General features: G+C 40.5%; 1 protein-coding gene across 2 annotated transcripts in view; it reads left to right on the top strand.

The window, feature by feature from the left end:
• atp2a3 (ATPase sarcoplasmic/endoplasmic reticulum Ca2+ transporting 3) overlaps nucleotides 1-24292 on the top strand; it is an 85346-nt gene extending 61054 nt beyond the window's left edge. Inside the window, exons 10-22 of one of the 2 annotated variants that reach the window (XM_088615708.1) lie at nucleotides 2547-2635; nucleotides 5408-5510; nucleotides 8185-8316; nucleotides 10706-10822; nucleotides 12016-12234; nucleotides 12960-13295; nucleotides 13919-14139; nucleotides 14602-14804; nucleotides 15069-15154; nucleotides 15416-15549; nucleotides 16321-16438; nucleotides 16964-17081; nucleotides 19771-24292. In XM_088615708.1, the coding sequence (XP_088471834.1) occupies nucleotides 2547-2635; nucleotides 5408-5510; nucleotides 8185-8316; nucleotides 10706-10822; nucleotides 12016-12234; nucleotides 12960-13295; nucleotides 13919-14139; nucleotides 14602-14804; nucleotides 15069-15154; nucleotides 15416-15549; nucleotides 16321-16438; nucleotides 16964-17081; nucleotides 19771-19817 (1923 nt within the window). In that variant the 3' untranslated portion in view covers nucleotides 19818-24292. The other variant, XM_088615709.1, reaches the window with a different exon arrangement.

The raw sequence follows: 24292 nt of genomic DNA, 5'->3' as shown, positions 1-24292 counted from the left end.
TCTAAACAGAACCAGGGTTATAGAATAAAACATTTATAAACCACTAGCAACCATGTTATGTAGTCTTCCTCTTAACACTGCATAGACATATGTAAAGAATCATAAGTGTTTGTGTAGATTTTGGTCTTGATATGCTGATGAGGTCCTTTGCTGAACCATTGACAGTGTCCAATGAATTCTTGCAGATGGTGTATGTTCTGCTCATTTCATATGACTTAGTCTTACTGTACATCAATTGTCGATATCCTCCTCCATGCTATAAGGTAATAATCTAGGAAGTATGTATGCAGTTCTTTAATTGGGCAAGGAGTAGAGGACTTTTGTTACATGTTGATTTCCTCTAGTTAGCAGAAACAATATTCTTTTTAAATAAATGCATTTAATTTTGTACATACAAAAAGTCCAAAAAAATAGGGTTCCTTGAAATGATCCCTTTCCTATGAGAAACTGGGGACTCCCTCATCTCTGCATCATTACTCCAATGGGAATCCAGATATTCACTCATTACTCTGCCACAGCCCAATTCAGTTCCCCTGCTGTTTTTACCTTGAGGACTTGAGGACTATCTTATCTTATCCCAGAAAAGAATGCCTACTTCCTGTCTTTATTGTGGGAAATATGCACACTGTGTAAATAGCATTAAAGACATTGTTGGTTAATAATTCAGGAAAGCCCAGAGTGTCACAAAGCCTTATTAATTCAACCTGCAACAAGCAATTGCTTTGGTACAATTGAGTAGTTTATCAGTCTATCAGCCAGGGTCTCAATGCCCTTACTGATAAAGCAGATGTGGCAGAACCCGGGAGTAACAGTGCTTACCAGTTTCTAATTATTGTGGCCAGAGCCTTAACAAATGAAAGCGATATGGGATTAATTCACAGGGCAACAGGCCTTACAAGGTAAACTTCACAGTGCATCAGCTAAGGTTTAATTTAAAACCCAGCCTGATTCGGCTAGATACAGTAAGTCACTTGCACAGTAATTTAGGTTGATTTGTGGGGGGCATAAGTGCTATCAAGTGATTGATAGCGTTCTTCCACATTAATTTAATTTTCAGTCAAAGCACAGGGAGAACAGCTTTGAGGAGCACACACTCCAAGTGAGGCTGTGTTGTCACACATTGATTTACTTGCTCACATATTATTTCTGCTGTGATTATATGGCAGTTAAAATCAGTTTCTCAAAGTTCAGTGTCAGGAATTGTTTGCCAGAGCCAAAGTTTTCATTAGTTAATTTTAATTTTCATTAATTCATGTTGACTTGATTTGATAGAGAAAAGTGCAGATGCTTTATGGCCCTGCTTTCAGTGCATTAAAATGTTTTTACCCCCAGATGGGATATTAAAATATCCCTCTCAAGAATTGTACAAGAGAGCCTCAAACTAGAATGTATTGTCTAATGACTGTAATGCAAGAAGGTTTGGTTAGTTTGACCTCCAAAGAGTGTCCTTTCTGTGAGGCACATTGCTTGGCAGGAGTTCCCTGAATAAGCATTCATCTTAACGAGAAGACCTACTGTACATGCTTCCTCTTTAAGACTGGCTTAGATCAAGTGTGGAAGAGGATTTGTGCTGGGTCAGTGGAAGGGAAGCTCCTGGCCCTTTACCATGCTGGGGAATAAAGCCTCATCCTGGATGACATCAGGTGGATTCTGATTGGCTGTGACCACAGGGGAAACCCCTTTGGTAGGTGGAGCCTTTCAAGCATGGCACTGATGTGTTGAGAACTCAGGAAAAGTCTCTTGTTATTAACCCTCAATCACACAGTCCCCAGTGCCCTGGGCCAGCCAGACTTTTCCATTTCCCTTTTCCTCTTCCTATCCATCCCAAATGAGATTCTGTGTCACTGCCAGGTTCTGAGACAGCAGGTCAGACAGCTCTCAAAGGACAAATAAATCTGGTTGTTTGTCATTTTGTTCTATTGCTCTCATGGTATTGATGCTTTGTTTAGGGACATGGCAAAATGTGAAGCATCATTTCTAGGTGAAAAGACCATCTTTTGAAGGCCTTCAGAGCAGCCTGTTTATCTGTTTTATAATCTTGCTTTTGTTATTTGTACAGACTCTCTGATTGTTTTTTAAATTGTGAAAAGAGTCTTTTTATGAGAGTTCATCAATGGGTATGCTAAGGAGATTTGCAGCACTCCCTTTCTTTTTTCGCTGTAACTTCTGGAGACTGTGCCCTCCAGTGTCATTACATATTCCCTCCTGAGAAATGGTGCTTGATTCAATAATATATAGCCTTGTGGAATGGTTGGAATTCAGGACACTACTTGATGGAATTAAAATTTAAAAAGATGAAAAGAATATACTCATAGCAGAACTACGTGCCTCTTTAGCTTCAGGGTTCACCTTCCTTGGCCCTGTCACTCTTGTGTCCTAACTTTCACTTTCGTCAGGCATCCCTGAATAAATGTTATGATTTATTCAAATGCTGCTAGTATTGCTCACTTCATACTGTAGACGGGACTGCTTGTAGTATATTAAACCCTGATCGAGCGTGATTGTATTATAGTGTAAGACAAACCCCCTCTGTTCTCTTCCCTCAGATGTTCGTGGTGGACAAAGCTGACAATTCCAGCTGTACCCTGCATGAGTTCTCCATCACCGGCTCCACATACGCCCCTGAAGGTCAAGTGTGAGTATTCGTCATGCCAGCAGACATTTACAGCCCAGGGTCTTCTGCTTCTATTTCTGGCAGTTAGAGGCACTGGAGCGTAGCAACCCAAATGGGAGTTAGATCATTCCAATTTGGTTAATTAGGCAAAGGAAACAAAAATGAGTTACCAGAGTAATACACTGATGCAAACGAATTGTCATATCAGTTCAGAACAGTTTTTGCATTTGCTCAACACTACCAGGCCAGGACCTGAAAGCTCTCTTTGCCTCATTTGCTGCCTCGTGGCACCAAAGCAAGGGGATTCATTTCTTCCCACAAAGTGCTGCTTGATCAAAACGTGTTCTTGAAGCCCTTTTTAAGTGCTGTTCCAACATCCTCCTGGAGAAAGACACCATTAGGACCAGTTAAAATATTAGCTTGATGCAGTTCTAGTCTCTCAATTCATTTGTTCCACTCCTGCTCTCCTTAAACTGCATGGCCTTTTAACAATGATTGCCTTCAAGCAGGTTCTTCGGGTAGTTCTGGCTCTAGTAAGTGCGTCTTCTAGTTATGTAGGATGTCCTTTGATTGGGTAATCTAGTGATGTCATTAATATACACCTCCAGTATGGACAATCACCTCTTACGATCATGGACCACTAGCATGAGATGTGACTAGGGGAATATATTTCATTGCACTTTAAAAGACAGCATAGTGAGAGAGGAGCATTGACTTTGATACGTGTTTTACGAGGAGTCATTATTCTGTAATTTCACCATGTTTTTTTTTTACTGCTTTTTGTTGCCATTCATCACAATTTTCCAGTTCCAAATTCACTGCATTTGGCCCTCTTGTAGATCTTTTCTTTCCTCCAGTCTTGATTTATTCTCAACACCCTGCTGGAAAAGAGAAGTCTTGCTTTTATATCATATCACCGTCTTTCTAAAAGCCTAATCCAGAATTCCATGACAACTTGCAGACTCATTTTTTCTGACTGGAGTTGCTTCTGTTTCACAAATTGGCTTAAATAAATGTCTGGGGCAAAGGCAACTAAAAGCTGTCTGTGCGCAGTTCCTTAAAGCTGTAGTCTGTAACATCAGTGTTTTTCCCCTTTGTTATTAAATAATAGGTAAATACATTTATGAAGTTCTTAATTACATTATAAAGTTCTACATTTATAAAGTTCAGAGGATCTTGGGATGCTGTACCCACCTGGGTGATGTGGGAAAATCATTATGTGAGACATTCTTTTGCTAATTGAATGGGGGAGCATTAGATTGTTCAAGCCCCCAGTGGAATTTAACCAGGACACCAGGGTTGACACCCCTACTCTTACGAATAGTACCACGGCACTTTTAATGACCACATAGTGAGGACTTCGGTTTAGTGTCTCAGCTGAGTGACAGCACCTCCTACAGCGCAGTGTTCCTGGCCGCCATTCTGGAGCATCCGTTTGGAAATTCTTGTCCAAGGGGAACAGCGCCACCTACTGTTCCATGAACACCGCTCACACCAGCAAATTGTAAGTGGTGTTGATGGACCAGTATTTTAATTATTTATATATAGGTGCCTGTCCTCCAATGTATGAATGGTTATTTTATTGGCCTTTATGCTTCTCCTTTTAACGTTGGTGAATTTACTGCTCTGATAGGAATCTGCCTTGAAACCACAGGGCTAGGTAGTGGGTTCTCATGGTGTGTTCTTGAACTGAGCCTTTTTTTTACATCCAAAGAACATAGAGTTTCAGTTTATTTCTCCGAGTAAGGGTGACTGCTAACCCTGCAAGCGATCAGAGTGTATGTATCCTAGTCTACAGTATCAAAACAGCCTGGTGTGTGTGAAGCAAAGAATGTCAAATCTAAAGCTCTAAATAATTCAAAGGACACAGACAATTACTTGTGAATACAATGAAGGTAAGTTGAATCCCTGCATTGCCACATCATTAGTCAATATTTATATATTTATATAAGTAGACAACTGCAAAACTACAGTCATTTGACTGAGATTTAAGACATAGAGAATGACAAGTGTTAGTTATGGGATTAACATGAGTAGATTTTAAAGGATTCTGTGCAGTAGTTCGGCTGCAGTTATGTGTGGGATCTGTGCCTTTGTAGTCATTTTTGTTAGTGATAATAAGATTTAATTCTGCTTTCAGCTGCGGTGACTAAAAAAGTTTAAAAAATATATACTGTATGGGCTGTGAGGCTGACAGAGTTCTTGTAGTGCTAGGTTCCCAGCAGTCCTGTATGATCTCAGAATGTCAAAATAGTATATTAAACCATAGACATGCATGAAAAATTCTAGTGGATATCTCTGCCAAGCTGTTTACATTAACTACAATACTCCTGTTCTGGGATTTATGGTATTGCATCCAATTAAATGTTTCTGGGGACTGACTTAACAAGGTTCTGCACAGTAATCTAAAAACAGGAGGAAAACTGTAGCTTGAGTGCAAACATGAAATGTGATTCTAGAATGGTTGGACACTGTAATCCCCTAAATAACAAAAACAACAACACTGAAACACCTTGCTGTAGATGCCAGTGTGAAGGATTAAAAGTGAGTTAAAATATGCTTGAATCTCCAGCCAGATGGGAAGGATTTTCTCAGGGTCATTTAAAAGGTTGCAGCGATGGTGAGTGTGACAATACCCAGTAAGAATATCTCTGGTGCACCTAATGAATACTGTACAGCCTTAAGAAGACATTATATAGGTAATGTTGTACACAGTATGCATACTGTAGATACACCTCTGACGTGAGACCCCTCCTGTCTGTATGTGACTGGTATATGGTTTTATCTTTGCAGGCTGAAGGGAGACCAACCGGTGCAGTGTGGGGATTACGATGGCCTGGTGGAGCTGGCGACGATCTGTGCACTGTGCAACGATTCCTCTCTGGATTACAATGAGGTAAGCCTTTCCTCTCCACAAACGTCTGCACTAGGGATCTGTGGGACATTAGGCTTCCCTGCAGCAGGACCTATGCAGTGATTCTGTGCTGGAGCCTTAAAAAAACTCAAATTCAATACTGCTATCTGTATATTGGCTGCAATTAAATTACAAAAGAATTAAATAGAGTGACACTTTTGATTACCATTTAGCATCATTTATGCAGTAACAAGTGAAGGTGTATAAGCCAGACCTAAGTTTTGTTGGTACATCTTTGCTTCTTAAATCTTGAACATGTTCAGTGAGCTTTTTGGGAATGGCACACTATAGATGTATCTGATGTATCTTGCTAATTCCAGAGCAAGCACTGTTCCGGTCATGGCTGTGTTCTCTCTGGGCGTGTTTAGATAATCAACACCCACCCTTGGTCAACCTGGTCCTCTTTCTGGATCATTTCACAACGTGTTTTTCTTCTGGTCCGCATATACCATTCATTTCATTGCACTTTAAAAGACAGTGGGGATTTGTGGATAAGTCAGCCACTCCTTTCACAGTGCTAGTCCAAGCTGTCATTTAAACCAATAGTTCTCATGTGATCTTTAATCAGAGAGGTTAATTGATGCCTGTAATTTTTATTTTGTTTGAAAAGACCCTTGTAAACTGTTTCTGCATCCACTGTTTGGGTTGGCCACAGGTTTCTTTTCTAACTCCCTTTGCAATAGCAATATTATCACTTCACCTTCTCAAGTACTTTAAGTAGTGTCACCCTTATTTAAACTTTACTCTGCAAAGTTCCCAAATTACTCACATTCTACAAACCTGAATGATACGAAACCCAGAAATTAGGTCAATACTAACCTTAACCACAGGTCTAAATGTTTTGGGTTATATCCACTTGAGAAATAAAAAAAACTGGGCCACTGACGGAACAGATTGTGTAAAAAAAGCTGTAGGGAATGTGGTCGTTCATCTTCACACTCCAAAGCCCAGCTCGATGTCTGTCTTTGTAAGTCAAAAACACATTGCAGTGTAATCTATTTCTCTAGTAGAAAAGAGAATACTTACAGTTAGAACTTTTCTCAGCAAATTCAGGGCTGGCTCTTATTGGGTTTCAGAGGATTGTACAGGTATAACAGTGAGAATATTAGGGTTTTTTAGCAGAACCCGGGGAGGGTGGCTTTGAATTTGAATTGCCCATTTTATGAATTAAATTGCTCGAGTCAGAGAGTGACTTAAAAGCTACCACTGTAGCATGTAGCACTGTAGAAATACTGCAGCCCAGTTCTCTGAACTGCACAAGGACATACCATAAAAAGCAAAGTTAATGGAGTCTGTCTTTCTTTAAACATAAATAAATGTCCTAATGCAAGACACAACCAAAGATACTGTAGTATTATTAAGGCAGGCCTCCTGCACATTAACAGTTAAGGGGTTCTGAGCATGTTTCTGCATTTTTCGAACAGGGAGTCTGAGATGAATGTAAGCTGGGATGCTTCACTGCCGTTTTACACATCTGTGTGGGGTTGCTATGCAGAGTAGTGCATCTCTAAGAAAAACACTGCACTGTTTACACACGGCGCCAAGCTGTTGAACAGGGGCGATCTGTCAAGCAATGCACATTCATACAGATCTGTAACCTCCACCAGTCAGTCTGAATGGAAGACGAAAGTTATAACCTCATCATAAAAACACCGTGAGTGCTCTTGGGTACATTTTGACAAAAGAGCACTCTACTTGTTGCCTTTGATCATTACATTATATTATTTGTATACATTGAACATGTTAACATTGTAAAAGCAATTCTGGTTCAGTTTCAGACCAGTATCGTTTCTCTTTATGAAATTAAACATATGGGTCCTGCATGCTGTTTCATGTTTTGTTCAGTCAGGGAATACAAATGTGGGTTGGGGCGTGGCCTGTCCATGTTACACCTTCTAGACAAATACAGTTTTATCTAAAATTTACAAGTTCTATTCTTAATACATGCTTTGACATTGTTAAGCTTCAGGTAGGGGGTTGACTACAAACAGTTGCAGTGTGCTCGTAGGGTGAACAGCAAGTTATTTTAATTCTTATCTGGTTTTGTCTATTTGAATATGTTTCCTGTTATTTTCCCACTTCCACTAAAAAGAGTTGTGCCCAATACTGCCAGCTCTGAGTTGTTCTTATTCATATGATTGCATAAAACGAACTCAGATACTTATAGACAATCCATGCTACTTAGTCTCTTATTAGTTTATTCTTTAATTGTTTATAATATAGTAATAAATAAAATATAGTAAATTATTCTATGTGCTGTGAGCTTTCAAATTCAGTGTATTTATCTCTATTTAGTGCTGTTTTTATAGTAAATTATTTCATTTGCCGTGAGCTTTCAAATTCAGTTTATTGTGCTCTGTTTGGTGCTCTATAGTGGTGATTATTGATAGAGGAATCTGAAACTACTGCAGTCTTGGTCTGGCGTTCTTGCCTCTCTAAATTAATTGAATGTGGCAGACGTATCCCTTATATTTCAGGAAACATCTCCACGGTGCGTCGCACTAAGACTGCAGATTTCTGTGTCATTGTCTCAGAGGAACAATTTCAGCTCGTCTGGTTCCCCTGCAACCTTCCGTGTGCTGTGTCTTGTGTCTTACTCCACAATGTCCCCCTGGCCTCTGGCATGACTGGCGCAAGCCTTCTTTGTCTTCTGCAGTCCAAGGGGGTATACGAGAAAGTGGGAGAGGCCACCGAGACCGCACTGACCACTCTGGTGGAGAAGATGAACGTCTTCAAGACCCACCTTTCTGGGCTCAGCAAGGTGGAGCGGGCTGGAGCATGCAATTCGGTAAGGTTTGCAAATCGATAAGGTACAGCTCAGACTGTACAGGCCTCCTTATTGCCTTATTTTTGACCGATTGTATTACTGGCTTACTTCAGATGCCAAAGGTAAATGCAATTGCGTCACTATAAACCGTTTGTGCGTGACTTTTTTTGTTATGAGTTACGTACATGCAATAGATGTGATGTGTGTTCCTAGGGGACATTAAAGTTCATCTTGTCTTATGCTTCTTACATTCTTACACTGTTTTACAGAAATGTCCCTTTTTACACTACTACTATTTTTTATTGAAAGTAGTAGTTAATAACCTATGATACTGCAGATGTTTTGTATACTAATTAAAAGTGGTTAAGGTCCCTTTTAAGTTTAATTTAAAATTGAAATGCAAAAACAGAAATCTTGAGAACTTTGCCCTCAGTCCTCTCCTCAACATCCAGCTTACAGCATTGCGCTGATTAAACCCCAAGACAGTCAGTGGTGTTTACCAAATCTCACCAAAAATATGGTCAACCCTTTGTGCCACATTTTCTTATCTTTTTAAGATTTTGCTCTGAGATTCGTTTAAAGACCCAGAAAAATGTAAGCTTTTGAAAATCAGAAGCTTGTTTTTGTTTTTTTTTCCCCTGAACACCAAATTTTAATTTGTAAGAAAAATACCGTCATTCTGCTGGATTTGGCTGTAATTTTGATATGTTGACTACAGTATAAGGAGCCCTTACAATTTCTCATTCATCCGCTTTCAGAATACAGAAAAAAAATGAATGAGGCTTCTAGATGGTTTGTAGACCTTTTAGTAGAGAAATGAGCAGCAACTTAATCAAATTGAAGCAAGGGTTACAGTGCTTCAACAGATTCATTAAAATACCTAAACAAACATTGCTTTCTGAGTTCTATTGACCCTTGTACTATGTGGATGCCTGGAGTCTGTGGAATGGAACAGCCTGTACTGCAGCTCGAACAATGGCGATGCAATGAGATTTAATCTGTGTAAATGGCTACTGGTATTTCCCATTTCCTCAATGAGCCTGGGCAAGCAGTGCAACCACTCTCCCTTGTAAAAGGCTGAAAAGCCCTCTAGTGACTCCAGCACTTGAAAGTTAAGAATAATATTTAGACAAGTATAAGTTTATGAGGGGGTTAGCTAAACATTCAAGTTTGAACCAGTCTTTCAACGGGAAAAAAAATAGCTTGGTTGATGACCTGAGTTACTTGGAAGGCTCTGGACCAAGTAAGCTTTTAAAAGTCGGAATATGAAAATTATTTATCTCCCTTTAAATTCCTTGGAGAAAGCTTTAGGTTTTTTTCACTACTCAAAAGATGGGATGTGTTGCTTTATATGGGATTGTGGTTTCTTTTCAGGATGCCTGATGAATGTGTTTTATTCAACGTTACATCTGTGCTGTCCAAAATGATTGAATTTTAGCTCTTTGTTAATGATGTTTCCCAGGTGCCTGGAGTGTGTTCATGGTAGATACCTCACTTTTATTGTCCCACAGTGAGGTGTAAAATGTATCCAATACAATGGGGACACCTAGTGGAGAGAGAAAATCGTAAAACTCTCCCTGTAGATACACTAGAAGCTGCTGAGCGTGGCTGCCTGCAGTATGTATAACACAGCTGATATGCAGAAAATAGTTCTAATAGGAAATTAATTCAGCCAGAATTTAGAACAGCTGGGACTTAAAAGTCAATGTTACATTTTCTGTTTCACCACAGCCAGCTTAAAATCTGCCATTTAGCTGAACAACTCATCTTCTCTTCATGTGAAAATTATCACCCGAGAGGATTTATTGCAAACACATACTGTACAGTTTACAAAATGGTGAAAATACTGGAGTTCAAGCATGAAACAACGCACATCTGTCTTTACATGAGAATAGATGAGCAGTGTAAACAATGATGGAATGGAATTGGGGGGGAAGAAGGGGAAGGACATTATTCCTGTCCATGAAATTAAATTAATTCGCCAAGTTCTCCAAATGTAGGGCAGTTTAGTGCTAAAACAGCCACCATTTTGAGACCTTCAAAAAAGGAAAAAGTAGGACATTAATGGAAGGTCTCTGCCCATTAACTATGAGAAGTAGGTTAAAACACATGAGCCTCTTTCTACGGTTACATTGTTGTATTTCTGCACATACAACACACAATACAGTTGTATTGTCGCATACTAGATTGAAATCCCACATTAGAAAAGAGGATTTAAATGAAGCACAACAGTGGTGCAGTTTTTGGCTTTGCACATGCACAGTGGGGCTGACAAGCTGTCACCATCCCCTGCTGTGACGGATTAGTGATATCGTACTGCACTGACCACCTGTGACTGGCCTGCCTGTCATTTACACTGAAGCGTGTGTGCCTGACAGCTCTCCTTCACCCTGCCTCTCTCTCTCCCCAGGTCATAAAGCAGCTGATGAAAAAGGAGTTCACCCTGGAGTTCTCCCGTGATCGCAAGTCAATGTCTGTCTACTGCAGCCCAGCCAAGCCTGGCACTCAGAGCAAGATGTTCGTTAAGGTACAGAAAATGGAGAGAACACATTTCTATCAGCAATTCTCTCTCCTACCCCCTTTACAAATTACCTTTCATGATTATTTCTACTTTATTTCTTAATCACAATATAGAAAATATACTGAATATTTTTCCTGGAGACCATTAACTAAAACATAATTTATGCTGCCAGTGTAATGTACCATCAAGGCAGAACAAATCTTGTCATTCAGGTACACTGACATATTACCTGCATTTTTAATACAAATCCACAATTGACAATAGGTACATAAGAAACTCCATAAGATATAAGATACTTAATACAGTATGTTCTGGGGAAAGGGGAAATCAATAAGCCTGAATATATACTGTACAATATATATTGCAGCATTTTTGGCATGTTATAGGTGATATACACTATATCTCACAATTTATTTTCATCAAAGTCTATTGTACATTTACACACATTGTAATAGCAATGGAATTTCAAATTGCTCATGATACTTAAGAACTAGCTTTTTAAGCTCATTAAATAAATGTACTGTATATAGGATGGGTTCATTTCATGCAGTTAATCATATATACAACATAATATTGAAATTTAAAATAAATAAGTGACTCTAACATAGAGAGAGGTACTGTTTTTTATATAAGCAATTCTATTCCACACGTTTAGTTCTGCAGCTCAAATGATGTTTGAATTAATGTGATAATAAAGATGCACTGCTCCTTACAGACTCTCACCTACCATATAGAGTCACATATCAGATTTTGTGCTTTACTGCAGTAAAGAACTCCAATAATATTTATTGGGGCAATCCGTAACAAGATTGTTTCATCAGCTTTTAATTCTGCTTGAGAGTTTGGTCTTTTTTTCTTTGTCCTGTTGGGTATATCAAGATTAAAACATCTTAATTGGACTAATTAGACTAAAATGTCTTTATAATATACAGTATTCTCATGAGTGTTTCACCAATAGTATAAAAAGGTTTTGGAATTAGTTGAAAGTATATAGTGACAGGTCTAGCTGGCAATTTGTCTTTTTATAAAAGAAAATGGTTCTTGTGTAATACTGTAATACTGAAGAACTGTTTATACACAGCTTCAGCTTCAACAGGGGGAGTATTCCAGTGGTGTCTTGCCTGTTATCTGGCCCATTATTCTAGTATTCCGGAATCCATCACACAGCCTCAATGCTCAGCCATTGTCCCTCCATTCAGGGTGCCCCTGAGAGTGTGATAGAACGTTGCACCTACCTGCGTCTGGGAACCCGTAAGATCCCACTCACGCCACCACTCAGGGAACAGCTGATGGCCCAGATCAAGGAGTGGGGGACCGGCAGGGACACACTGCGCTGCCTGGCTCTCGCCACACGGGACATCCCGCCCAGGAAAGAGGAGATGGACTTGGAGAACTCTGCCAAGTTCGCGATATATGAGGTCAGCTCATCAGCACCTGTCCCCGAGCAGGGATCTCTTTATTGCAAGATTTACCCTTATGACTGATGTACTGTAACAGAAAGCCTAATTTCACACTATGTGGAGATTTTTATTTACTTTGGTTCCATCTGAAAGTTTTTGTTGTTTGAGGGATTTGCAGTCCCAATTTCTCAGAAACCCTGACAGACCCCTAGTCTTGCCACGGGTGAGAGAGAGAGTTCCTACGAATTATGATGTGAAGCAGCCCTCCCTGCTCACTAGTCCCTGTAATAACTGTAATAAATGTGATGCGATGTATTAGCGAATAAGTACAAGGACAAGTAAGTAGTATTTGTCAGAAAAGCCTACACAAAAATTGAAAGCAGTATTACTTTTGGATTTAAAGAGATGTTTTCAAAAGCCTGCTTGTTTACAGTATAATAGGGCCGGGCTGGATATTTTGTTGCCTCATTCTGAATCATAGACAATGACGGGAATGTGGCACTGTGCTTACTTGAGAATGTTGTCTGTTTTGTGATGTAAAATGGAGGTATTACACTTTACTCTGTACATTTTACCCTTTTAAACCTGTCGTGGCACTTCTGACATTCCAGGTCACTCCAAATGGCAAAGCATTTTCAGATGCACTGCGGAGTGAACCAGGCACTCGCCTTCTTCACACAATGCAGTTTGCTGTTCATTTCTCACAAAAGCTTCCCGTCTCCCCTCCTTCTTCCCAACGGCAGACCGACCTGACGTTCGTGGGCTGCGTGGGCATGCTGGACCCCCCGCGGAAGGAGGTGACGGACTCCATCAAGCTCTGCAGCGAGGCCGGCATCCGGGTCATCATGATCACGGGCGACAACAAGGGCACGGCGGTGGCCATCTGCCGCCGGATTGGGATCTTTGGGGAGAACGAGGAGGTGACTGGTAAGGCCTACACAGGCCGGGAGTTTGACGACCTGTCCCCCGAGGACCAGAAAGAGGCCTGCACGCAAGCCCGCTGCTTCGCCCGCGTGGAGCCCGCGCACAAGTCCAAGATTGTGGAGTACCTGCAGTCCTTCGACGAGATCACCGCCATGGTGAGTGGACCTGAGAAGGACTGAACCGGTTTTAATCTTAAGCCAATACCTAGTTATAGACTCTCATGGGAGGCCAGGGTGTCTGCAGGTTTTCTACTGCCAGTCTTTTTAAAGCACTAGCACCTTACATGCTGAGAAAAAGTTCCAAATTTAAGCCAATAATTAACTGAATAAGGTCATTAATAACCAAGTTGATGGAAAACCTGCTTCCTCCAGGCACCTGCGGGACCTGGCTTGGATACAGTACCTCTGACACAGTCCGATTCAGAAGGAGTGCTCTTGCTCGTTCAGTCAACCAGATTCAATGTTATTTCTTCCAATTTCATTATCATGATAGCTTATGTAATTAGCTTAAATAAGCAAGGAATCTTTTTGCTAGAGGCATGTTTGAACAGTAGATGTATGTCTATGCAAAATAAATGTAAAATAATTGTTGATTTAATCAGCCAAAACTTTGAATCAGCCAAAACATAAAATCATTTTTTTATGTTTTGGCTCTGTACTGTTTAAAGTTGGAGCCTTAAGGTCAGAACAGTATGAATACACATTGCAGACCAGATTGGTCTCGGACAGACAGTTTTCCATTCCGCCCTGTCAGTGATGGTGTCCCCTTCCCCTGTCAGACAGGTGATGGCGTGAATGATGCCCCAGCCCTGAAGAAGGCGGAGATTGGGATCGCAATGGGCTCGGGCACCGCCGTAGCCAAGTCCGCCTCGGAGATGGTGCTGTCGGACGACAACTTCTCCACCATTGTGGCAGCAGTAGAGGAGGGCAGGGCCATCTACAACAACATGAAGCAGTTCATCCGCTACCTCATCTCCTCCAACGTGGGCGAGGTTGTGTGGTAAGAAAACCTTGTCTCACTTACTGAATCATTCGGATATGTACATAGCTACCTGTGGACCTGCACCCTGCCTCTGCCCAATCATACTAATAAATGCTTAATAAATTTTAACTCTGTGCCTGATTTAACACTCCTCCGTCCACCCCAACTTCACTCTTGCAGCAGCTCCCTGGTTCATTCCTCATGGTTGAGGGGAGTTGGGACGGTGCTGATCCTTGGCCAGTCAAGTTAACATTAAGCAATACGTCCGCTCTTCCTATATATTTGTCAGCTCATTTGATCATTATTAGAATTTGACCAAACTATCCAAAATGTTTATCATCCCATATTTTTCATATGAAAAGCCTTGCACTATATCATGTGTATTCTGACAAGGAGACACCCAGCTAATACATTTCCTGTGGTAGCCGTTTTATAAGACCATTGATTCCTGACATCAGGGCTCTGTCCTCTTGTCTCCAGTATCTTCATGACCGCCATCCTGGGCCTCCCGGAGGCCCTCATCCCTGTGCAGCTGCTGTGGGTGAACCTGGTAACGGACGGTCTGCCTGCCACCGCCCTGGGCTTCAACCCCCCGGACCTGGACATCATGGACAAGCCCCCGCGGAACCCCAAGGAGCCCCTGATCTCCGGCTGGCTCTTCTTCCGATATCTGGCAATCGGAGGTGAGCTGGGGGGGGGCACCCAAACTAGCTCTGATCTGTCCCCTTTTATCAGTAGAAGCAGAGGGAGCCTTCTTGCACTCTGGTCGTTGACAGAGAACACCTTGGTAAAACCACAAGAGCCCGAAGGTCTTCTGATCACTTGAGCTGCTCGGAATGACTTTTCCACCAGATTGGTTTAACAAGTTGTAAACTTGGAAGGGTCGATGCATTGGGGGTGGTTTGCTTTAGTCAAGACGGAATAATAACCGCAGTTATACCCTGCAGGGTATGTTGGCCTGGGAACAGTAGGGGCCGCTACATGGTGGTTCCTACTTGATGAAGAAGGTCCTCAGGTTTCTTTCTACCAGCTGGTAAGTTGGAAGCACATCAAAAGGTTTAATACAAACTATAAATGGAAAATAGCCGAGATAGTATCACAACTCAAGAAGACGAAGCATAATTGCTTTATGGCAGCATTTTGTATGATACACATTTTAAACTTATATTCTCAATTGCTGGCTTGATTTGAGTAACATTATATTGAGGCTGGTTCAAAATTTATGAACATTGTTTTACCTTTTGCCTTGTACAACACCTTTCATCCGTTCATGTGTGTGGCTGTCGGTCCACAGAGACACTTCATGCAGTGCACAGAGGACAACCCCATGTTCGCCAACGTTGATTGTGAAATATTTGAGTCACGCTACCCAACCACTATGGCTCTATCTGTGCTGGTCACTATAGAGATGTTCAACGCGCTCAACAGGTAAGTACATTACTGTGCATTAGACATGTCCTGCTCATACCAAGTTTAAGTAGCTAAATTAGATTAAATGTTGTATCATATTATAAAGTACAGACTGATATTAATGTGGACTTTTTTGTATCTGAGTAAACTTTCACTTATGTAGTTCAGTTAAATGCTAATGAATGCAATAGTGAGATGGAATATGTAGAGAATATTTGGTGCAACTCGCCCAGCAGAGGGAATGCCAGTCTAGTTGTGCGGATAAGGCTGCCTAAATCCCCCTCACTGAGGCAAGGAATGAGCTGGGGAGCTGCTCCAAGGAATGCGAGAGAGATGGGTTTGAGATTTCTACACGCAGGCAAGCAGAAGCGTGAGGCATAAACTCCAGTAATCCATATAGCTTAAAACCTAGGATAGGGGAACCGAGCTCCACTAGACCAATTTAGTTTTTGTGTCCTTACTTTGTTTTTTAACTTCATTTAGTGATAGTTTAAATGATAACCAATAACAGCTCAGCCAAACTGCAGTTAAAACTGTTGAAAAACAAATGAGAATTCACACGTTTTTTTTTTCAATAGGATATCATAGACTTTTTCCTGTGTGTCTTAATTCCAGGGGGTTGTTTGTAGTAGGGCAGTGTGAATTTGTCCAGTCTTTTCTCTTTAGATTGTTAGTGTAAAAGGTTTGCACTGACTGTAAGTTCTTGTGCGTGCAAAGGTAACGTGGCACTCAAGGCTGGTTGAGTCCAGCCCCTGATGGTAATTTCCTGCCACCCTTTCATTTCATTAGCCTGTCTGAGAACCAGTCCTTGCTGAGGATGCCTCCCTGGGTGAACATCTGGCTTTTGGGGGCCATTGTCTTGTCGATGTCTCTGCACTTCCTCATCCTGTACGTGGAGCCCCTGCCGGTAAGTGCAGCAGTCCTGCGCTGCCCATTCATTGCAGACAAGCGCAGTCTTAACAGTGTTCTGCCTTGTTTTAGGCTCAAAACCCTTAATTTGATCAAATCCATCCATTTTGTAACTCCTACATCCAATTCAGGGTACCGGCAAGCAGTGAGCAGGAGGCAGGGTGCACCCTGCACGGGACACCAGTCCATCACAGCCTATTCTTTATATAACATTCTAAGTGAAAATGTCATTTTGTCATGAATGGATTGCCTATGCAAGATATAATCTGAAAACCAGAAAGAACGTAACATGCTGTTGAACTCCTGCATAGAGACATACAGCAAAGTGGTATTTAAGAGAAAAAATGAGGTACTGTAGCATTGCACTTATGGAATGTTTTGCTCCTGTCATTCCAGAGGATAGCTGCAGTTCATTGTAACTGCTGTTACAGTCCTGTTTTTTGAGGCCATGAAAAACCTACAGGAACACAAGCACCTCTTTGGTTTCTGCCCTGTAATTCCCCACCCCTTCCCTCCCTCTCAGCTGATATTCCAGGTGACACCTTTGCGGTGGTCTCAGTGGGTGGTGGTCCTGAAGATCTCGATTCCTGTCATCCTATTGGACGAAACTCTCAAGTACTTTTCCCGCCACTACCTGGAAGGTATGTGATCCGATTGAGTTTATTATGGGATAAGGAATGGGAGTCAGCTTGACATGTCACCTTCCTCTGCATCTGGAGTGCTGTGCCAGCAAAACAAATTAATACCTTCAATGACCTGTGATTACAGTGAGACCTGAGAGCTATGTAGCAGTAGTGGGGAAAATATAAAATATGGGTTAATTGATGCTAAAAGGCAGAATGCACAATAAACCTCCAACGATAAAGTACAGAATTTCCTAAAACTGTAGCTAATTCTCAATTCAGAACCCTTTATGAAGTCTTCAAATGGCCAGTGCTCCTGAGACAGGTGTACTGTGAGTCTCAAAAGCAGCTCTTTTTGATAAATTTATAGTAAATACTTTTAGTTAAAGGTCTCATTGACATTCTCGTACCAAAGGGTATTTATAGAGGTTTGGGGGGAATAATAACTTCATAGGAACAAGGGTGATCATCAAAGAAGGCATTGTGTCTCTGTTGTTGTATGCAGCCATAGTATTAGGTCAGTGGTTAGAGAAATAATAATGAACACTTGAAAGTGGGCATTTCAAGTCTGAAAAGGTGCACATTACTTTTTGAAATACTTGATGCCACTTCAGTTTTAACACTAGAGGAGTATCTGTGTCCTGGTACTGAGGGGGGGGGTGAAATTCACACATACCTCGAGGGGAAGGTACTGCACTGTGTACAAAAGATTTCCAAAGACGCACTGCAGTGTCATGAGCACACAGAATGAAGATCTACAGGACAACACCCACAAAGCAAACATCTCCGTGGCAACGAACAGAACTCCGTGGCACGACTGAGACCCTTGGAAAACCAAAGTCAACATGCTTTCTATTTCTTCCCCCTGCAGCCTAACATTCTCCTCTTAGTCTTCAGGAGAAGGTACATTTCTGCCCTCTGTCTCTCACCCTGTCATCCATACAGCATGGGACTACTGTACTCTTCTGATACTCATTCAGGAGAATCTGCTTTTTTGCCAAAAAGAAATTCCAACTCCTTCCAAAGTGAATTCCTTTTCTGGGATCTCCTTGCAATGGGAAAAGATGTCCAACAGGAGATAAAAGAGGATTGTGTGCAGGAGACACAGGATAATTCTAAATCATTTTGAAACTGCTGGACATGTTATTCATTGCAGTCGTTGTTGAAACAATCATTAGGTGTTTTTTTTCTGGCTCACTTATTTCATGCCAAGATTCTATCACAGTCACTTGAAAGAAGTTTCATCTGTTTTGGTTTGGTCAATGGCCAATTGAGGGACCTATTGCTGCTGTAATTTCCATTTTATTAATTGCCTGCAATATCAGTAATTAAGTTCATACATTTTTGACCATTTAATGCAGGGGCTGCTCAAAGACATAGGGCCAGATGTACTACGAAATGCCACTCACAGCACATACAGTACATGCAAACTGCAGTTGTGTTGCGACATTTTACAAGATAAACGTTCTGTCCTACGAGAAAAACTCTAGTATCAATGTATGGCACAATGTCCACTGTGTGCAAGAAAGGTCAGTTTTTCTGATAAGTTGGACAGCTGGTTAAAGCTCTACTTAAGAGTAAAATAATTGTGAATTAACCTGTGGGACTTGCCTAAGCTATTTGTAATTAAGTTTGACTGTGTAGCCTACATGATTTTAAGGATGTGATGGCAGCATAGAATTTAGTTAATTTAAATCTTTCATATTTGAAAGGCTTTTCATAGACAGAGTGCCTGTTATAACTTTGGGTTTTTATTTAATGAATTACTGTAGGTAATGTATTAATCTAATTTGACCGTCACATAGGGGAAGAGTATTTTTTCCCATCATTCTACATTTCACTCCTTGTTGCTAAAAGTGATGGGTCATTCTTGCTGCAGTGTGTGCTTAGGGACTGGCATTGTGGTTTGTAATGGTTTGTCTTTGTGACTGCTTTTAAGACGCACTTTTCAAAATCTCTAACAGTCTGGAGTAATTTTAAGTGTTGTAATTCCTTGCAGGTTTAGCACATCTTATTTAAGATTTGAGAAATCTCTTTGGCACAAACACCTCTTTTTTGTGGTTTCTACAGGAACGCCCAAATTTAAATTAATGGTCTAACCGGTTCAGACAAATGACCTTCGCAAACTGTATGAAAGCTCCCAGATTATTATGCTTGTTTAGTGTATATCACCCAGCACTTCCAACCTAATATGTTGGCCACTCTTAAAGCAGGTATAGTCTTTTAGTACATCTGGCCCTGAAAGCAGTCATGAACTGGTGACTGCATGAGCTGCTTTTCCAGCACAGTCATTTTATTAGCACCACTCATGCTGAATGTGACTTGGAGACTAAGTCTTTTCTAACAGATCATAACCATACACAGGTGAAAGAACAGCATCACAAGAATTGCAGATGACATTAACTGTTATATTGTTTTTGTTGTTTAATGTGTTTCTGTCTAAAAAGTCAGGCAGCTGCTACAGTTTTATGAATAATGGCAAACAAGGTTTGTTTTCAAAGGAAAACTAAATCCACGAAAGGTAAGGTTTATTTAGCATGCTTGCTGAATGCAGGGTGTGGCTGATTAAAAGTACTGAAAGTGTCAACCAAAGACAGAAAAAGGCACTCTGGAGAAAAGGCAAAGCTTGCCGTTTAATTCTCTGGACCTGTCCAGGTCAGGCGGTCCAGAACTTAACTCCTCTGCATTTTCTTTTTCATTTCCACAGGAGAAGAGGAGAAGAAATACATGAGAAGAAGGCAGCTGAAATTCTAACCCTTTGAACCCTGGCCCTAAGTACACCAAGTCTTGCATGTTCAACCACCACTATCAGCCAGCAGGACTTGCATGTGTAAGAAGAACGCGGACAAACTGCAGAAACATACTGATGACTTTCATAGCTTTTTTTTTTCTGTACATACTAGTGCAATAACTGGAGCAAAGATTGGGAAGGGGAAGGGGATGGGGAGGAGGAAGAGGGTGGGGGTGATTTCAGCAGAGGGGCCGCTGAGGATCCATCGGATTGATCCACTGCTGCTGGGAAGAGTCCAGTTTGAAGAAAGCGGGCTGGGCAGGGGAGGAGCTGAGACTGGACCATGGAGAGCTGGATTATTTCTGGGTCGGCCACAGAATGGGACCTTTTTACATCTGGGTCTGCAGTGGCAGGTGCGTGGGACCTCGGTTCTCCAGTTATGTTTTCATCGTCAGAGAAAAAAAGGGATTAAAACTGTTTCACAATCCACTGGCTTTAGTGAAAAGCGAACCGGTTAACGATTTCTGGCTCCAGGGATGTGGCCACATGAAGAACAGTCCATGGTTGAACCGTATGCTCTTATAATGTCTCAGTCGGATGCTATCACCTAGTTCTATCACCTCTGCACACATCTGGCAATCTTGGCCACAAGAGAATTTAGTACTCTTCTCACTCGTAGTGTCTGCTAGGAGACCTTCTTGTTTCTTCTCACTTGGTGTCTGTCTGGATCCTCTCGAAATTTCACATTTCCTCCAGTTTGAAGTTTACACTCTTCCATTTTGAAAAAATGTTTTCCATACTGTCTATAATCCAGCTAAACAACAGGCAGTTCATTTTAAGTTGTAGCTATCTGTTCTGCCCCCCCCCACCCCACCCCCACCAGCCTTTTAAACCAAGATGAAATTTGAATATTTAAAAAATACTTTCATAAACCCAAAGATACAATTATCTTGAAATGTTTTTGCAATAGGAATATCAAATTAAGTTCCTTGTCTTTCAAGGCTTTATTGACTTTTAATTTCAAAAGAATGTGTAAAATATATATATATTTATTATATTTTTAAAATGAAATGTATTTTAGCGCTTCCTCCAGTTTCTCTATAACCTGGAATGCCCAGTTCAAATGTAAGTTGCCAATTGCTGCAGGTATCAAAAAAGGACTGGTGATTACTGCAGTAGGTGTCTCCCAGCCTGGATAAGAGTGAGTACACAATAATTTTGCCAAGCAATTGAATCCTAGTTTACTAGGTATTGACTCTGCAGAAATGATTCAGATCAAGTACTGAGTTGATATTTCTAAACTGTTGAGAACACTTTTGAACAAGCTGCCATCTAAATGTCCTTCTTGCATCCGATTTATAAAACACTACTCAGCGGGGAATGCTATCAGTCTTAGAAGGACCCTTCTAACATGCTTTGGGTTAAAAAATATTCCTTCAGAGCAGAGAGAAAGTAACAATGCTGCAGGAAATACAACCGGATTAATTGGCAAGGATGTGAACAAGAAGAACAAAAGACCTACAAAACCTGACCTGAAAACCTGTGCTTTAACAAGCATTTTCTGAACTCAGTTTTCAGTCTGTAGTTCTCATTTTACTGGGTCAGAGGCCATTCTAGAGCAAACTCCTTGCTAACTAGTGTAGGTCTCCTGAGGCCTGCTGAGAAAGTGACAAATATGGTCAACTACAGGTCATTAAACTTAAAATGTTTACAGACCTCCAGTTTATTCCCAACTCACACTGACTGAAACCCCCCTCTTTCAGTTGGTGTCCTAAATGCAAGACACCACACCACCCCAGTGCTTATTTTTAAATACTCTTCACACAATCCGGATTATAAGATTATCAAAAACCCCTCTCTTCCGTTATTTTGTTTGTGCCTGCCAACACATTTCCCGTGCAGTTTATGTAAGGCAAGATAAAATTGTTTCCTTTCGCCTGCTCCTTCTGTTTAAGATTGTGAAATGACCCTTACACAACGCTTTGCTGTAGAATGGCCGTAGCAGTTGTTAAAAGCTCATTTTTGACTGAGTATGGCCTGAAAGTCCATCTTTGGTTTTTTTTGTATTAGCTTGGGCCTTATTTTCCAGTTTTTGCCACTGTGTTAGGAAGGGGCAGACCGTGGCAGTAGTGCAAGATAAACATCCTTAAAGATTTTAGTGGAGCCCTAAGGGCTACTGTGACCACATGGTAACTGTCCTATTGGACTCCATTATTGTCTTTAAATCAGTGCATTAGAAAACCCGTGCTACAGTACATGTAAATTTCCAGGATGTAATTTAAATAACTCTGTAAAATAGAATCGCTTGTGGGCATTAGTGAAAAAAGGTCGTGATTTGCAGTTGAGTTTCAGGATAATATTTTGAATTCTGTTGAATCTAATAAAGTGGTATAATCCAGTGGAAAGGATGGAACTTTACCTTTTGTGTTCTTGTACCACAGCTGAATGATATTGTGTACCGCCCTGCAATGTGGGATTGTATAGCCTTGTTATTTACTACTGAACTTCTGAACTCTGTACAGAAAAAAGATTGCATGGAACATTGTTACTGTAATTAATAACCTATACAGTATATTGTATTTAATTTTTTAATATCTACTTTAACAACATGAAAAAAACGACGAGAGAACTGAGTTAAACCGCTGAGAGTCTTATTTTTCTTCGAGCGCATGGCATCTAGGAATTTCACTTGTAGGCTAGAAGGGTTAATTATTTCCTTGTTATTGTTTGTTTTTACAGTTGTTGGGGGTCTTGTGGCTTTTATTTCAGGGGGAGAAATATGTGTAAAATAATATTCCAAATGATAATGATAATAATAATGACGACGATGATGATAATTTGATTTGCAAGGAGAACGTTGCGTTTATTTAGGTGTCTGGTTTACACAGAGAGTGTGAAGGGAGGAATCGTGTGATATGAAGTTGATTTAGGTTGCTCATTGAAGGTTTCAGTGTTGTGAACTGCCTCTTAAGTTGACCTGATTTGACCTAAGTGTGCTGTTTCAATGAAACGAGGAGTGAATTTCAGAAAGGTTACAAAGGAGTGTAACTTAAAACTGCTTTAAAACTGGCTATTTATCAGTGGCATTTAGTAACTGGTGCAAAACAACAAAGGTGAACTCTCTTATGGACTACATACTGCTTCTGATGCTACTGGATTAACTATGTAATGAGTATTATGGTAATTCTATAAAACACTCACTTACATAGCTTTTTCTGATGTGAAATCTCTGGCCCATCTGTATTACATATTGAGGCAGTATACGGTACAGTATGTATTCATCCATAACCAGGCTTTTTGCACTTCACAATGCCATGGCAGTCCTGCCAAAAACAGACCTGTTCCTGTCCAGTTGTTTTTGTCCCTCCGTCAAGTTTCTTGCTGGTTGTTCACATTGGGTTTGGGGTAGATCACACTTTTTGGGGGATATGTGACTGAATCACCCCCACTGTAAAAAGAAGGCAGGTCTTTCAGGATAAGCTTTCCCACTTCTTTGAGAATATAACTTAACAGTAACATGAGAGAAGTCTGTTCTGCTCATCTTGGTTGCTTGATGCTTATTGTTCCAAGGATAGTGTCTTGTAATTTCCTTGAGTTATCCCAGGAGATCTGCATCAGTCCCCCCCCCTTAAAATTCCCCATGCCTGTGTAAGAGCTGGCTTTGTCCTTGTCAGTAACTTCTCGATGAATATGAAATGTATGAGGCTACTGAAAAATATTTGAAAAATCTCATCTTCTCATCGACACTTCAAAGAGTTAAACCCTACCCCTAAGCATGCACCAAATATTTACTTTAACATCTGAAAATTAAACAGCTGCATTCTCGTGGAAAGAAATTAGCAATGTAAAATTGATCAGTTCTTCTGAAAGTGGCCTAAACCACACCTTTATTATGTTAAAACAATATGACTATTTTAAAACCACCTGTTATTGTTATTAATGTATGTGTCTGATGCTTTCATCCACAAGTTACTTATATTTGTACCCATTTATACTACTATACTGTACATATTACTGAAGCAATCTGCGTTTTGCCTTGCTCTCCTGCCTTGTCTGTTCTTCATTTCCTTCAGGAGAGAAATCATTGAAAGCATCAGTTTCACACAGTTACTGATGATAACCTTCACCAGCATTGTCAACAGGTGAAATCAGGTCATTTTTGGAGACTGTTTCTAACAGCTGAGAAATAAAATTGGGGTTTGTCTGTATTGCCTTGTTAATATTATCTGTTGGACACAGATATTTTCTAAAAATACATTTAAAAAATAAAGATTATTTATCTTATTTATTCAGGAATGGTGCTTTATTGGGTATGTACAGAAACAACTGAGAGGAAACTTCTTGTTAAAATGCTTGAGCCTAAATTGCCAGAATTAATCTAAAGACATGTTTGTTCTCAGAATGTAATAAAAGAACCTTGCAATAAGGTTAACCTTAATGTAGACATATGGGAAATACTTACTTTTATCTTTGAAATAAAATGAACAGATGTAAGCTA

This window comes from Lepisosteus platostomus, chromosome 22 (assembly GCF_059453375.1).
Source record: "Lepisosteus platostomus isolate fLepPlt1 chromosome 22, fLepPlt1.hap1, whole genome shotgun sequence".
Taxonomy (NCBI): Eukaryota; Metazoa; Chordata; class Actinopteri; order Semionotiformes; family Lepisosteidae; genus Lepisosteus; species Lepisosteus platostomus.
Note: the sequence above shows the minus strand (reverse complement) of the source record. Positions and strands in the feature narration are given on the sequence as shown.